Here is an 18,970-nt window from a genome sequence, read left to right on the forward strand (position 1 = left end):
TATTTTTTAAATTAATAATATTTTAAATTTTATATAAATTTTTTAAGTTTGTTTAATATAAAATAAAATTTATTAATGATTACAATATTAACCTTTTAAATTTTTTAGAATTTAAAAATAGTCATACAATATATTTTAAATTATTTATTTAAATTTATTTTATTTCAATATTTTCAATGTAGAGCATGAAAAATTCATTAGCTATGTTAAAGAGAACAAACATGTCTCATTCCATTATCATTTTTATACATACTTTTCTTTTTATTTATTTTATATTTGCATATTTTGAATCATTTGTTGCAATTAAACTGTAATTTTAAGATGGTTTTGCATCAGAGGGATAAAAAAAAGGGAAAACATTGTTAGAACAGGAATGAAACTTAAATAAGCCATTTCAATTTGTTTCAAATGAACTCACTCCAAGAGATGACAAGGCAATATGTTAAAAAAAGGAGAGTATTGTTCGAGAAAAATGAGAAACATAAGTGATTTAGACAAGCCATTTCATATATTTCAAGAGATGGCAAAGCGAAGTGTCGCTCTATTTGAGTCTTTTCACTGTTCTTTTTTGTGGTCACTGAATCAAACAATATATTCTCTTTTCTTGTAATGAGATCGTTAAAATAGACATATTCTCTTTACACAAAGTACTTTTCTTACAGTCAAAAATTAAACGTCTGTTAATATATTTAAAGAATTTAATTATCTATTAATCATGTCAAACTTTGTTACTTCTCCCATTGTTCTGTGTGTTCAATGAGGAGAATCCCTATATAAATATGAAAAATGACATGATAATCCAAGAGGAACAAAAATAATAAATTAATTATCATTATTTTTTTTTATAATCATTTCGATTGAAGAAGCAAGTGCGATTACTATTCCATCTGCTCACTGTTTTTAAACACTTTCAATTAAATTATATAAATCAATAAAAGAAGATAAAATTAGTTTTTTTTACTTTTTGAAAATTATAATAACTTGACAAATTTTATTATTATTTAATATAGTGTATTTAACTCTACTGTCAATATTTATCTGTATTAAATTTAATTTATATGTCCACAAAATTTATTTTTTTTAAAGACAAATGGAAAATACATAAAAATATAAAATATTTTATAAAAAGATTATTAGAACTTTTAGAAGGTGGCTTATAAAAAAAAATTAAAAATATATACTTTTCACCACCAATAAATAAATAATAAATATGATATTCAAAAATATTTATGCCAAAAATAAAGAAAAAGCATTATTGGTGAGATCAGTCACTGAAATCCATGTACAAAAACAAGTAAGAAGTCAAAATATTTTATTTTTCAAGGAAACAACAATTTTAAAAAAATACAAGAAAAAAAATCAAATATTTCATATTTTATAATCTCAATACATCATATAAATACGTAAATTATTATTTCTTTCTTATCAAAAGGTTCTAATTTAAAATGTTTAGCGCCACAAACCATTATCACCTTTTAAGAAAAAATTATACCTTTTTATGAAAAATATATTAAACTATTAGGAAAGAACAACAAAAAGGACAAAGATATATAGATCACGGTCCAAGTTCTAAATTTTTTTAATAAAAAATCTACATAAAGTTAATTTTTTATCTACAAAAATGTATCTTTTTGTAATTTATTAATTAATATAATCTTATATACATATAAAAATTTGTTTATTTCCAACATTCTTTTAGATTTTTTTAATCTAACCTTTTTATATTCACTTGAAATTAAAAAAAAATTACAATTTTATCTTTCAATATAAATATGATAATTCATTTTAATATACAAATTATTTTTAAAAAAAATTGTGCTTGCTCTCTAGATCTTGAGACATATCGAATACTCAACTCATTTAAACTTCCAATATCAATTGTATGATTATGCAAAACATTGCTGTAAATTTAATCGTGTAGAAGATTATGTAAAAGTACAGCTCGATAAAATGCCAGCTTTACTTAGCTATAGCTGTAAATAAAAGAATTTCTGATATGCTTTTGTAGTTTTATTTAATCACCAAATAAAACCTTTTTTTATCAGTTATTTTATATATACAAATCTCAAAAACACTCTTAAAGTAAGACAATCCCATAAAAGTTGTAAGAAAAAAACAGTTCGAAATGTTTTCTAGCGCGACAAAGTATGCAAGAATATACAACAGTAACTTCTGCTGGGAGAAAGGGATGGGACGTTGGGTACCGAGCTTAAATTTTCTCTTTTTTATTTGAAACTTGAAGGGAAAAAAAGATTGAATCTGATGCTGGAAAAGTAAAAGTTTACATTTTAGGATGTAGCAACGTGGTGCAATCACCAGACGCCAGAGTTCATGGATTAATGGTATCCCAAGTGACATTCAATTCAATAAGACTGTGACCACGTACCCTTCCAAGTTCCAACCCAGCTCTGTCCCCATTTGCCCATTTGTCCCACCTCTCAAGTCCCATCTCTCCCCCCAACACATTTCTGTTACAGCTTTTCGCTTTTATTTATGGCTAAAGCATATCAGCCACACCATTTTTAAATTCAATAATTTTTCTTCAAAAAATTACACATTCAAGATCTACATGGTTACAATTTAATCAGCACCCCAAGATATCAAGAATTAAGAGAGCAATATCCGTTATTTATCCCTATATATATAATTTTGTTACCTTTGGCATAAAGATCGAATCTTATAGGAATAATAATTATTTTAATTAAAAAATTATATTATTAATTACTTAAATTCAGTCCAAAGCTTACAATTAACAAATCCAGCCTCAAATCCGTATGATTTAATGGATGAACAAGAGACCGGATGAACAAAGATGGGGTTAGATCTGATATATACAAGGCATAAGGCAGCATGGCACATAACAGAGAACTTATATTAAACCATTGGTGTTTAGGAAACATGAACACAGTACCAGTGGCTAGATATTCATTAGTAACTCATTAACTGTTCCAAGCTCAAACTCAAATCCAAAAGCCAATATTTTAGCTAGGATTTATGGGAACCAAAGACAACTCCCGATAACAAAAGTACATGCATTAATTTACAATCAGGCAGTAGGCTAGCCCCGGCGGGTAGTTATATATATTCACAGTTCTTAGCACTTTTAAAGAAGATCTTTCGAGATCAGCAGCAAAAGAAATAGTTATACTCTTACGACCATGGAAGTAACGACACCACCACCGTTTAGTGAGTTTGTGATACCTTCGATAATTGAAACCATGTGTCAACCCAATCTCAAGCTAAGTGCAGCCTTAACGTCCAATCTCCATGCAAAGCCGCCCGAGTCCATCCTCCACACGTCGCAGGGCACGGTGAGCGAGTTCCTCTCCCTCCCGCACGTATACTGCACCACCCTCACCCTGCACGTGAAGGACGAGTAAGGGACCACTGCACCCTCCTTCATCACCAACAGCACTGCCATTCCCTCTCTCTCCCCGTTATGCCCCATCATCTCCCCATACGCCTCGTTCGTCCACGTCACCCTCCCGTAACCGTCTGATATAAACCCCGGACACGTGTCCTTGCTCAGCTTCACCCTTCGTTCCTCATCCGTACTCCCCAATCCCTCGCCATCCACCCACGTGTCCGTCACGCACTCCACTGTCACACACGAACACCACCCTCCCAACCTCATAGCTGTCTGATCCATCGCGCCAAAGTACCAATAGGATTCCACCTTCGCTTGGTTCTCGAAACTCAACCACACCGGCATGTTCTTCTTGTTGTTGTTATTAAGCACTTCCTTTGGTACAGGAGTTAGATTCCTCGCCGGAGATTCCTTTGGATCGGGAGTTTCCGGCAGCAAGGGGAGAGTGACAACCGGCACCGGATTTTTCTGTTCCGGGGAAGAGGTGGTTTTCCTTCTACGGTTTCTTTGTTTTCGGGTGGTGGTGTTATCTCTTGCGTACTTTCTTTTGGTGGTTGGGGCTTTGAAGAAGGCGTCACTGCTCTCAGAGGAAGAACCGTCAGAAGCGGTGGTTCCGGCGACGGGTTTGGGTGCTATGGGGCGAAACCTGAGCATTATTTTGTCTACAGTGGTGGACACATGAGGTGCAGTACCAGTTGCATATCTGGCGATGCAACACCCTCCTCTACCATCCATCATTCCCTCTAAAACTCACTGTTTCTGGAGTTAAGACAAAGTGAAAGAAGGTTTGAATGTAAGAGTGGAAATAAAATGAAATGGAAATGGCGGGGGGAGAGAGAGAGAGAGAGAAAGAGGGGAAAAGAGTTAAATGCAGAGGGTAGAGACAGGGAATGGGTATAGACAAGTGTTGGATTTATAGGAGGTGTGAAAAGGACACGTGTGAGGGGATAGAAGAGAGAGGAAGGGGATTGGTTGGGAAGGAAAACGTGTCAGAAGGAAGAGAAAGGGCGAATGAGAGGAGGAGGAGTGCACAGTGAGAGGGGCAGAAAAGAGGCACGTAGAGTGGGAAGTTCGTGCATTGTGATTTGTGAATGAGAAAGTTTGACCGTTAGATGGTTTGGAAGGAGGAGGATTCCAGACCGTGCCAATAGCAACCAGATAGCGCCAGGTGGACGGCCCGATAGCGACATCAAACCTCAGTAGAACTTCAATGACCTGAGACTACATTTTACCCAAACTTCTTGCCCTAAGTTCAAGTACCACCAAACTAAACTAATAGGGATAGACTCTGCTTATGGTTAATTTTCTGTTTTGTTGTTGCTTACTTCTTATTCCCCCAACACAGCTTCAATTTACAATTTTAGATGCACTTCAACTCTCTCTGTTCCCTTCCACCCTATGCAAGCTCCACTACAGTGCCCCGGTTTAGAAAGAAACCTAGACATCATTTGTTTTAGTATTTTGGGATTTTTTTTATTTTTATTTTAATAATTTTTAATTTCACTTTTAATTTGTCTAATTTCATTTAGAAAAATAATAATAATCTCAATTCGAGAACAACATTAAAAACAACTATGGAATTGCACCCATGTTTTCTTCAAATTTAAATCAGAAAAAGTTAATTGGTTAAAAAACTAGAACAAAATTTTTTCTATTTTTCAAATTAAAATAGCCTAAAATGTAATTAAGCTTTTTTTTAAATTTAATATGTTTATTTATGTTTTTGAAAGAATTTTTTTTATTATTTTGAGACCTGTTTGTGTAGTTAAAAAAATAAACTATAATTATTTTAAAATAATTTTTTTATAATACTTAGACTCTCTCGTATTATTGAATAATATAATATAGTTGTATTAGAGAAAAAATATTTTTTTATCAAATATAATCAATGAATTTTATAACCAACTACAGTATGTTGTTATTTGTTAAAAGTTATGGTTTACTTTTCTTAAATACTATTATATCATATTACATTGATTACAAAGATAGAATTTGATTTTTTTATAATATAAGAAAACAAAATACAACTTGTATTTCTTTATTAAATCTTTAAAATTTAAACTATTCTTTTTATATTTTTAAAAATTTAAATAAAATAGGCCCAAAATAAGATTTGGATAAATATGTTTAAAAAATAGTTGAGAGAAAATTTGTAAAAAAAAAAAAACACACACTAATTACCCCCAACTTCAAATGTAAAATTGAAAAGAAGAATGCGAGATGCACATCTTTTGCATTTTTAACAAAAATTGTATTTTGTAGTATATTTTTACTTAAATAAATTTAAAATTATTTAAATAAAATATAAAAAAAGTGATTTTAATTAAATGAAAAACTTTATTTAAATAAAAATATAAAATTTTATTTAAGAAAAAAAATAAGTAAGAGAGAAGAGGAGAAAGTGAAGGCTAAGTGGAGTACGAGAAGTTAAGTAAGAAAAAAAAGATGAATAGGAGGAGGAATTGTAAGAAAGAGATGGGTAAAAGGTAAACAGAGTGAGATTGTGAAGTACAGGAAAAAGAGTGAGACAACATTATTTTTTATTTAAATAACTTTTTTTTAAATAAAAATAAAATTATAATCTACAATTTATTTTTTTAAGAGAGTTTACTCTAATATTAAATTATATTTTATTTTTAATAATTTTATATATTATATATTTTAAAATAAATTTATTATTTTTTTATTCATTTGAAGCGTGTATTAAATTTAAAATATAATACAATAATTAAAATAAACAAAATAAAATCAACTATAATATAAATTTTTCCTTACACACAATCATAATATTTATATAATTACTGGAAATCAAAAAAATAAGATATAAAAATTATTTTTTTAATTTGTACAATAATGTACAAAATAAAAGATATATATAATATTTTTTATAAAAATTTATAACATTTAAAATTATTTATATATATATATATATATATATATATAGTTTTTTATGAATCATATATAAATTATTTTCTAAATATACTTTTAAGAGTATATAATAAAATTTTAATATATAATATTTTTATTAAAGATATAATATTAAATTTTATAATATTTTATTATTTTTAATTAAAAAAACTTATCATACATAAATTTTTATTATATATCCTTGAAAATATTATGTATAAATAGTTATACTAACTGATATAACTACTATTTTTTTTTTCTTTAACAGAAAATAAATGTCAATGTAAAGAATTAAATGATACATCTCAAATTAATATATTAATTTTAGTCAATATATTAAAGCTTGTAACAGTGAGTGATAATTTTATCTGTAAATAAAGGGTTGAATTTGATATGAAATAAAAATACAATATAAAATTTAAACATAGAAAGGTGATATGTTGTAAATAAATTGTAGTGTTTTATTTTAAAAAGTGGAAGAAAAACATATAATTTGTACAATCAAATATATTCATATGTCGAATATTAGCCATTCATATAATAGTTGTCCATCCTTAATTTATTTTTATTTATAAAAGGATTTGTGAATACTAAAACAAGACAAAGGTTATTCCCTTTTAGTTTTAAATTATGTTTTTAGAGGGTTTATAAAAACATATAATATTAATTTATATGAAATAAAATAAAATAGATTTCTGAAAACATAAGAATGTGAAACAAACTAGTTAATTTATTGTATATAGTGCATGAGTATTATTAATTAAAAAAAATATTATATGATAATTTTAATTTTAAACATTAATAAATATAAATTCACCATATTAAATATAAATAAATTAAAGAAATATAAACATTTCAAATATGTTTAAATAAAATAACTTATAAAAATATTCTTATTTAAAATTCAGGACTTACATTTCGTACACACAAAATAGATAAACTCTTTTTAATTACTTTCCCCAATGTGTAGGTAGCAATTTGACTGAGATGGTAGATTATCAAAAATATTATTTTAACATGATGCATTACAAAAATAATTGATGAATATTAATGAGAGTTAAATCAAGTATTACAAAACTTTTTATCCTTTCCGTGGACCTTTAAGTCAAGAAATTTGTCGTCATTAATATCATTGTAAGTTACAAACGAGTAATCTTTTGTTTAAGACTTGATTGGATAAGACCTGAATCTCCATTAAAAGAGAGAGAAAAGGAAATTCCTCTGTTGTTATATAAAGATGTAAACAGCAAGCACACATATAAAAGTCATTATTGCAAGAGTAGAAGAACTCAAATTCATAGGCTATGCAGGAGAGGCGTAAACATTATAAACTATATTTGTACAAATTACGTGACATTTTTATATAATTTAACTAAAAAAAGGGCTTAATGTATGTTCCCTTCCATGTGAGTGGCGGAACCAGAGAAGGACAAGTCTAATTTATATCCAAGAAAAATAAATATAAAAAATAGAAAACAGTTGATTGAAAAATGATTAAAAAAGAGGTGGTACGGGGAGCGGATTCGTTCATCCTACGACACACTGAGCCAATTGGAAAACACCAACTCATAGCGGTGGTGATAACCATTGGGACTCTTATTTGAGCATCTAGAATGTGGCCACCTAATTTGTCCTAGTAAAAGAAAAGGGTCCATAGAGTATTATATTATGCCTATTCCTGGAGTCGTAGGATATAGCTCCTTAGATTTAGACATTGGGTTCAATAATTCCGGCAACGGCTAAAGCATATATGATGGGGTAGTGTGGAGCCCATTTGCATGCAAGAACATAACACAAATGGAGCAATCACAGCCATTGGTTGAAGGTAGAATCTAATTGGCTCCAACTTTTGTAGTACTACATAGAGCTGCTACTAACTGAGGGTCTTGTCACGAGGGAATGACGTGGTTTGGATTGCTGGTGAAAGAGGCCTCTGAAGGGTTGGAGTGGAGAGTGGTCTGGTCATAAGGTACCATTATTGATTATTCAGAATGCTAATTTGATTGCAGCGAGCTCCACATGTCGGTTAGTTTAGCACTGTTCACAGAATCATATCGTATTCATGATCAGGCCATGTTTCGGGATCAGAAACCGTCTTTTTTTGTGTGGTGTAATTGTACCTTCCCACATGAAAATAAAGTTGCTCTCATGGTGAACTGAATCAACCCATCTACTACGTGGCCTTTCGGATAGCTACCAATGTTGATTTTTGATCACGCTGTACCGTCCCATGTTCATTTTCTACAGTAACACTCGTGCTTCCTTCAATTTTTAGTGGATAAAATCAAATCTGCAATCAAGAGAACAATTAGTATAAACAAAAACATTCATGAGAAAATGTATTTTTATTTATAAATTTAAGATAATATTAATTCTATTTTTCTCAAATAATAATAACCGCTCCACATCTGAAAACTAAATTTGAAAAAGAGGCCGATTAAAATAAATCAAAGCTGTAATAGAAAGGTTAAAAAACTTCAAGAATATAAGAATACTACTTATATTTTTAATTTATGTTTTCTTGCTTTCGTGTACAAATAAGCAGAATCAAGTATAATAATTTTTTTGTTGATTTTAAGTCTGAGGTTTATAAATCATATTTTTTCTTTGAAAGTAATTATTTTTTTAATGTACTTTAAAGTATCATATATAAGCATAAATTAAAAAAAAAACTAATTATATCAAAATCAGTTGTTACCAAATTAAAAGCAAACAGACTGGGAGCTACTTTTCACAACAAATCAGTAATTGTCCTATATAATCCATGTTTTATATTATATAAATTATCTTGATTGTTTTAAAATTTTAGTCTATTTTATAATATTTTCATTTTAAACATTAAAAATATTAGTTATTTTTATGATTATTTTTAATATTTTCACTAATCAAGTAAATAGTTAATCAAGTGAAAATGTTTCAATTAAGAATGATCATATTTTGCCAAAGATTAAAAATATTTAATAAAACTCTTTGTTATGATCAACATTCTAGACAACAATCATTTTCAAATAAGAAGTGTCACGAAAGAGACATTAAAAAATATAGAACAAAAGAGGAGTTATCATTTTCTTTTTTAGTATTATTTAATAAAACATAATACTTTTATTTTATTTGGTTTTAAAAAATATAATAAATATCAACAAATAAAAAGCAATATTAAATAACACTAAATGTCAAACCTAATTTATTTATAGATTTGTAAATATATAATCAAATAGCAATCATTTATTTATATTTCAATTACTATATGACCCATTAAAAAATGGTAGAACAGTTAAGGATTGATTAATATTTAAATTACATAAAATTTTATATAAAAAAAGCATTAAATTGAATGGTTCAATTAAAAGAAATAATTTTTAAAGATATTATTTAATTAAATTTATTGTCTAACATCATATTATTCTGTTTTATAAATAAGGAAACAAAATACTTGTTATGTAACTATAAAATAAGCCATTCTTTCAAATCCTTTCTCATCTAAAATGCATATTAAATGTATGTAAATTCTTTCTCATCTCCCTTCCATTAAACTCAAAAATATCATACCGAAATCTGCCACAGGATTTGCTTGGTGTCGTAACAGATGGAGAAGAGAAATGAAAAATAAAATAAAATAAAATAAAAAGTAAAACAAGAAAAACCATAACTTCCCTTGGTGGCTTCTGTCGATTAAAAAATGGAAACACTTTTTACTTAGTCACATCAAGTAAATTAATAGATTAATAGTTAAATAAATTCCAAGTTGCTCCATTTCCTTTTGTCTAAAAATTATCTACTTAAAAGGTTTATACAATGGATAAAATAAGGAAATTCTGCACCGAATCAACATATTTTGTTATTGTTTTGATGGATTTAATCAAATCAACTTAACCATGCTTATTTACATTCAATAAAATTAAAAGTATATTATTAGTATGTATATATTTTTAAATTTATTTTAAGTAAAAATTCTAAGAAATATCTATAAAATAAGTTTGGATAAAAAAATTTTACTGCAAAACATTAAATCAAACGTACTTATAATCTTAAAAAATATAATTAAAAATATATTTTTTTAAAATCAATAATTATATTATAAAATATTCATAAAGTATAATTCATCTCTAGAAGTTAATAAAATATGTATTTAATTTATTGATTGTAATAAAATATTGAACTATTTATGCAAATGTTAAATCATATCTATGTTTGATTGATTATATAATTTTCTTATATTATATATTAAATTAGTTACATTTTTTTATCATCATAATTCATTTAGCACAGTAATAAATATACTCAACATTTCTTTAAAATTTAATAAATTATTTTGAAAAACAAGATAAGTAGGGTACTATATTACCCGCTTTTATACTCTCATTTTAAAAAATTATCCATACATATTTTCATATTTATTACAGAATAACTTTACTTTCATCTCATTTATGTACTTGTTACTCTCAGTTTATTAATATTATTATAAATAAAGAATAATCTTTAAAAATATATTTACAAATAAAATATTAATATAAATTAAAATAAAACTTGTCGTATACATATAAAAAAAATTTAAAATATATTATTAATAATCTATTTTTACAATGTAGTTTATTTAAAAATTGCTATATCAAGTATAAATTAATTATTTTGGTAACATATATTTTTGAGGTAATAACTACATATATTTTATTTAACAATGATTTATAAAACAATAGAATAACTTTTAGGAAGATATGCGTGAAGTTCTTCTTCCTTATAGGACGAATACTTTCCTCTCATTTCCAATCAATAACTGGAAGTTGAAATTTTGGCCCAACTTAATTTACCATATTTAAAATGAAGAATTAAACTTTATACATTTTGGGGTCAAGTTTAGGTCACATTTTACCTTATTTCATCTTATTCCAGTTTTACATAATTTTTAAAAACTCATCATGATTGATAATTAATAATAAATAATAAAACTTAATAACTTAAATTAATAACCTTTCAAAACACGATGATATATTTATGGTGATATAATATCTTTAATAAAATCCAAAAATTCATTTACTTAGATTAATTTTTTGTTTAAAAAAATGCTTTTTCCTATAACGCATTAGTATTTTAAAAAATAAAATCAGTATACTATATTTTTTTTATTACATAATAGTATTTTATATTTTTTAATCTTTCTAAATATTATAATTTGTTATTTAGTCTTTCACTTTAACAAAACCAAATAAAAAGTCACAATATTTAGAAAAATTAAAATAAAAATCTTAAAATATTTGGAGATAAAAAAAAAATCACTAAAGACCGTTTGGTAACAAAAAATAAATTAAACGACTGATTAAAAAAATGTAAAAAACACCATAATTTTTAGCGACAAAAACCTGATTAAGCTAAATGGGACCAAACGTCCTACGCTTTTACTAATAATTATACATTAAGTTGATCATTATCGATATAATTTTTTATCTAAGAATGTGTGAGTGTGTTAAAATTGATCACGAACAATTCATCAAACAAGGGTCGGGGGTTATAGGATGAGTTAGGTATTACTACCTCCGTTTTTATTTGTTTATTTGTAAATAATAAATTATATAAATCAACGAGTTTAATTAGTTTATTAAAATGAATTACTAAGTTTTTATTTATTAATAAATATTTTATTTAAAATTGATTAAATAATATAAATATTTTAAACAAATAAATAAATAGTAATTAATCATAGTTTGCCCAAATTGGTCATTGAACACCCTTTCTTACACGAAGCAAAGCATGCCCTAGAATTAATCATAGCTCGTCACCCTTTCAATTTGCACTTTGACTGGCTGTGATCAAAGATAATAAACCAAACTAAAGGTCGATAAGACATGAGGTTTTCATGGAAATGTGGAGTAATAACACAACATGAATTGTTGTCAATCGAGAAAATGATTATCACTGCACTCAACCAATTTTACCTATATTTTGTTGAAATGTTTCTCAATGAAGACATTTGTAACGTAGCTTTGTCATATATATATTAACGTCTTTGACAACATAATTTGGTGTTAATTTCATTATGAAGATGATAACAAGAAATATAAGTTCTAAAATTTTCCAAAAACACTATTTATTAATCAAAATAATAAATGAAAAATAACTTTGAGAGTAATTGTTTTTTTATTATTAAAACACTGTTGAAACAAATTGAAATCTTTCTAATTAATAATGAGTTTCATTTTATAATATTAATTATAATGTTTTATTTTGTAATATAACTATAATATAGGGTGCACCATATTAATAAGGTTACATGTGATTGGTTGTGGATGTGGATATATCGACATGGTTATAGAAGTTTTTCTGACGTTTTTCTATTTTTCTTTTCAAAATACCAATAATATATAACGGGAATCGCTGATCTATTCTTATGTATATTAAATTGAATATAATTTTTAAATAATATTTTTCAGGAGTTACATTAAATTATTTTATTTTATTTTATTTTGTTATCTCACTAATATGTTAATTTTTTATGAAATATAAAATTTTACATTTTTACTTTTATATTAAAATGACAAGACAGTGAGGTACCGTGTCACTGGGCCCATTTATTGGCGCATCACTAAAGAAACTATGGCCTTTCATATTTTCAAGGAGACAAAGATCTCTTTTGAATATGTACCAGAGTTAGGCCATTCATTCTTTCACTTGCACATACATTAAACGTTTACTAGTACTATTTAAAAACTAAGAAAAAGAAATTCAGTCATGTAACTAAATAAGCCCATTACTTCGAGCTTGATTAAATTCATCCGCAGCCTAACATCACTTTTATATTATAAATTAGTCATAGAATAACTTTCTAAAAGACTTTTCAAGCAATTGTAAAAAAGAAAAGAAAATAAAAGAATATAATGTATGTGAAATAATAAATAACAAGATATATTAACTTTACGATAAATTAAATGATAGACATAAATATTTTTGTCAATAGGTACGAAATATTATATTAAATATTTAAAATTATTATTATGTTGATGCTTTTAATCGAAATAGTTATCATTATTAAATAATATTACTATTATATTTATAATAATAACAGTTATATTGTACTATATCAAATTATAGATATATTATTCTATATTATACTATTATTAAACATTTATTCTATATTTTTCTCTGTAATTTTTATTCAAATAAAATAATATTTAATTTTAATACACCATATCAAGTTACAGATATCTTATATCACTGAATTGATTTTTTTCAATAAATTTAAATTTTATTTCACATTATGATATATTTGTCTCGATTTAATTATTATTTTAAATTGTATTTATTTAATTTACCTTTATTTAATATAATAAATTATCTAGTATTTATAATAAAAAACATTTTTATATAAACTTAAAACATTAAAAAATATACTAAAAATTTATCAAATCATTAAATTGAACTTTTAAAATTGAGTTCAAACATTTTAAATTAATAATTTTTATTAAAAACTAAAGTAATTATATTAAAGTTTTAAAATTATGTATTTTTAAAAATATTTGTTCTTGTAAAGGATACACTTATTTGTTGTAGTCTTTGTCTTTATTCTTTATTATAAAGTTTTTGTTGAATATTTCAAATTTTTGAATTTGACAGAGGATAGTAACTGCAAAGGTACTTCGATAGTAAAGTTAGTATTCTGTATAGAACAATAAATAATATTAAATATTTTGAAGTCCTCTTTTTACCCGTCATCTTTACTTTCTTTTTATAGATATGATATTGGACTAATAGACTTTAATGAATCAATTATTTAAATAATTAGTCTTTAATTAATTATCTTAATTAACTTATTAATTTATTTTGATATGACTAAAAGAGTGTTAGTACTCCTCGTCCAAAAGTGAAGTTGCAGGAGTATTGGTATCCTTTGTCTTGAGGTGAAGTTGAATGAGTATTTAATTTTTTTTATGTGAAAATAATCGAATAGTATCTTATCTAATATAATAATTATTTTTAAACACTTAAACTCAGATGTACAACGACGGAGAGCAACAAAATGAAAAATTGATACTACTCGTAAAAGCATATTTCCATTCTGTGTTGCTGTGATAGTTTATTTGAAAGGTACAATCATTTAATGTACATATACTTTCAAGGTTTAAACTTGATGACCGGGTTCTGATCAGCGAGAGCTAGCAATTTTATTTACTTCTTTGACTCAATGATTTTGTTTTGCCGCTTGTCTGCCTCAACAATTTATTTTCATATATACACGTATCATTCCGGCGTTCATAAGCAATTCACTCGTTTTGTGATTTTTGGTATACAACAATAGATGATGGTAGATAGCCATCTAATCAATTCATAAAAGCTTTGTTTTATGTAATTTATTAACATGCCACGGATTTGGTTTGCTGCAAGTGAAATTTCGTTGCCTTGATAGAATGCATAAAACACCTTTTCTCTAATAGAAAATTAATGGCTTAATTGCTTTTTTCGCCGCCTATATTTTGATTCACATAGTTTATACTTATTTTTTTTTGTTTTTTTAAATGTTTAAATGAATTTTTTTGTTTCAAAATTTCATTCAATAATTAGTATAATCATAATGAAAATATGATGTTTTAAAGTGAATTTTATTTGAGTTTTATAAAACTATATATATATATAAGAAACTAAAGTTTTACCTCCATTATCGAGACCACCAAAACTTGGAATTAAGGGAAGATTAATTAATGACATACATATATAATACACACATAAAGTTGGATTTTCCTTCTAATTTTTAGCTTGATGCTGAAGACATTCGTCAAAGAATGTCTCTTTCAACAGTTGAAGGCGTCATTGATCAGTCTAACTATTAATTAAATAAATTACACGAGACCTTTCTATATATATAACGCAAGTAGCATGGTATCTATAAGATAAAAAGACATTGATTATGTCCCAGTGTACATTTATAGGAAACCAAATTAAAAATAAAATGATGCAAACATCATGCTGATTATCTATAGTGTTTTTTGCTTGCCATATTTAGATACAGAGGAGAGTCTCCTCCATAATTAGAGCATAAGAAGCCAACCAGATATGGACACATGAAAGCAACTAGAATCTCCTCGACAAACTTTGGAGATCAGATCATATATAATTAGAGTAAGGTATCCTATTCTCAATGCGCTAAGATTTTATCTTATTATTAATTAATATATAATTTGGCTATAGCTGGAAACATGGGTTGAACTTGTAACACCTGTAGGTTAGGTGACAAGTATGGAGGATTTTCTCTTCATATGGTTTCGAGCACAGGTCAGCAGATTGTAGAAAATAGAGGTATATATATAATATTTATATGTAGATAGGGATGGGCAAATGTAGTGTTTTCAGATAAACGTTGATAAGTTTCAGTTTGAATGAACTTATTTTTTTTAAATAATTTTATTTAAAAGTGAGCTTAAAATAATTTAGTATATATTTAAAAATTGATAATTTTGGTTGAATGTTTTTAATGTTATACAATTCTTTCAAATTTTAATGTGAATTTAAATATGCATGTAATGAATAATGTGTATAATAGAAAATGAAAATTAATAATAAAGAAGTGATAGAATATTTAAAAATCCAAATTTGGAAGTCTAGATTCTAGAAGCCTTAACGAGTGCCATGCATTTAACTAAAGAGATGCATGTGTAGGTAGTAGGTACTTTCTTAAAGTAAAAACTTCTTGATTTGCCTACTTTTATATTGTTTAAGAAAAATGCTAGTGTCTATTATTATTTTTATGTATCTATTATTGTTTTTATTTAATTTTTTATATAAAATAATGTTATATTAATATAAAGGAGAGAAATATAAGTTTAGACAAATTATTTGTGCTACAGCCGATCAATAAAGGAGAGAGAGATCGAAAGATGGTATTAATAAATCAGTCAAAAGAAAAAGAAAGAAATTTCTATTTCTTTGAAGAAAAAAAGAAAAAAAAATACATAATCAAAGTATCAGAAGAACTAAATATTAAAATATTAAGACATGTTATCTTAAATATAAATATTTTAATTAAGACATCTTAAAATATTAATAAAGGTTAATTCAAGTAATAAACAGTTTAATATTATTTAAGTAAGGTCTTGAATTTAAATTTTTATATATGAAAAAAAAAATTGTAATAAACTCATTTGTTATATCTCGGTGAATGACCTAAGTCAGATTCAGATTAAATCTAGATGGATAGTAAAAAAAAATTTAAATCTTTTTTTTAATAATTTTTTTGTAATTATTAAATAGATGTCTTTATAAAATATATAAAAGGTTATTAAAAATATAAATAAGAAGATATACCAAAAAAACTCTTTAAGTAAGCCTTACGCGTGATTTTGCTCAAAGTCGATGTCACAACTCAACTATAGCACAATATTTGCGTTGAATTCCACGGTTACTTTGTTTTTTTGTCCTATCTCGTTCCCACTTCCCAGTTTCGCCAATTAAATTTAGTTAGAACAATGAATGGCATCAATTCTTTTGACGATGCACTTCTCTCTAATTTCATTCACTCATAGACGAATTCTTTTTCATCATCATGTTTCTTTCTATATCTCTTATAAAGATCCCATTTGCACTATTTAACGCACCACTATATCCCATCCTTCTTTTGCTTTTTGGAAGGCAAGAACATGAGAGGTGGCTGATTCATGATGCTTGTGGCTTGCTGGTTTTGCTGATGAAGCAACTTGGTGCTGGTTGACTGGGCTTGTAGGCTATGGTTGCTACGCGAGAGAGATAGGCCTCGGTTAATTTGATGAAAGGTAGCATGGTGGAGCAACAAATGATATAGAAAGATATGAAATAAGATTGGCAAAATTTAATTGGTAGGGGAAAATGATATAGAAAGATATGGCATAAGATTGTAGTCACATTATTTTGTGGGTATTATGGGAAAAACCATCACAAAATTGTTCATTACATTGAATAGATCACCAAAATCAAACAATAGAGTTAGGTTTCAGCTTGTTCAAAGATTAAATTATGTGTGATGGAACTTAAAAAATCTTTAAAAGTGAACCATAAAATAATATAATTGGATTGAAACATATTTATTGGCCTAGTTATAAGATATATCTCAACAAAATCACACAAAGCAAACTAATCAAGAGGCACCACACCCATGCTACATATATATCACTTAGTTTTAAGAAAAAGGTATGTTAATATTTTTAAAATACATTAAAAATATATGTTGCTAACATACTCTAATAAAAAAAATTAAGTTAGTATGTATTAGCACTTATAATTACTATCTTTTAGAAATAAATATTAATAAGCGATAATTATATATTTTAAAAAAAGATATCAAAAGTATAACTTCTAAAAATACTTTTTTATTTTATGTTAGAGACCCTAAAATATCAAGTTCAAAAAGTTTAAGACTAATTTTGATTTGCAATTCATAACTGCTACTAATTAAAAAAAAAATTACAGAGAGATTCAAACATAGGAACTAAAATACTCTTACTCCATATATATATATAATTAAAACTTATTTTTATCATTCCGATAAATCTCCCTATCACTACATAAAACTAAATCTTAATAGGAAGCCGTCTCCATCATGAACAAGTTTTCCTAACACATTTCTACTCATTGAAATGCTGAGTCGCTGAGATAAGATAACTTCGAAGTTGTGAATAACATTACTTGAAGTTGGTCAGTTGGAGAAGGAGTCTTAAGCAATCAGTGAGGATTGGGGTCCGCTGCAGCCATTTCTAGATACATATATGTTAGACAACTATTCAATTATCAATTAAATATAACAAGTCCAGAAGTATACACTATAGTTTCCATGATAATAATAATAATAATAAATTATTATTTCTAACTTAATTGTTAGTAATTGTATCTTCAACAATTTATATAGTTGTTCCAAACGAATTAATATTTGCCATTTTGACCCAACGGAAGAGTGGCAACACCGAGAAAGACATAATGCAAGTGGTTCAGCCTGTCTAAGGATGTGTTTGGAATGATTTTCAGTTGAGTTTGTTTATTTTAATTTATAGCAAGAAACATTGTTTTCTTGCTATGAAAACAAAAAATCCTTGCAATCTAATATTTTATGATAGATTAAAATACTCTTTGTTATTAAATACATAAATCAACTAATAAAGAATTCTTACAACTTACCATATAATGTTGATTTTGAGTCCATAGAATAAATACTTGCATTTTTTTTTATCTTCATAGTCTAATTTGTATATTTGTATTTCACATATTTTTAATTACTTGTATTTTATTTTTTAAATTAGATCTTTTCCTTTAAATTTATATTAAATAATTAATAAAAATATAACAAAAGACCGGATATATCATTAATTTTTATACATTAACAAAGAAAGATGTATAACATATTTAAATAAATATTAAATATATTAAATGTACTGAAAATCAATTTTTAATTTTATATTATTATTTATTTATTTTATATTAGATAAAATTTTAAAATAAAAATTAATTAAAATAATTAAAAAATTACATATGACTAATTACAACTGATAAAGATAAAACTATACATGAACTAAAAAATGAATACTAAATATAATTATTATTGTTTGGTCCGTTACCTTGTCTTTTTGGTCAAGGGTCCACAATAAAAAAAAAGAAGCATTCTTTTGTTCCTTTCCTTTTTTGGGTTGATAACTTTGTCTCTCTTGTAGGGCTATATAAACACTTGGGACCTTCAAAATTAGTGAAAGC

At 26.2% G+C, this 18,970-nt stretch overlaps 1 protein-coding gene across 1 annotated transcript; it reads right to left on the reverse strand.

Annotated features, from left to right (window-relative positions):
- Window positions 1–2,820: 2,820 nt before the first annotated feature.
- Window positions 2,821–4,246, reverse strand: LOC113850498. The gene has a single exon (XM_027481060.1). The coding sequence runs from the start codon at window positions 4,103–4,105 to the stop codon at window positions 3,224–3,226; it is 882 nt and encodes a 293-aa protein (XP_027336861.1). The 5' UTR covers window positions 4,106–4,246; the 3' UTR covers window positions 2,821–3,223.
- Window positions 4,247–18,970: the final 14,724 nt, after the last annotated feature.

This window comes from Abrus precatorius, unplaced genomic scaffold (assembly GCF_003935025.1).
Source record: "Abrus precatorius isolate BTA unplaced genomic scaffold, Abrus_2018 Scaffold9, whole genome shotgun sequence".
NCBI classification, from domain to species: Eukaryota; Viridiplantae; Streptophyta; class Magnoliopsida; order Fabales; family Fabaceae; genus Abrus; species Abrus precatorius.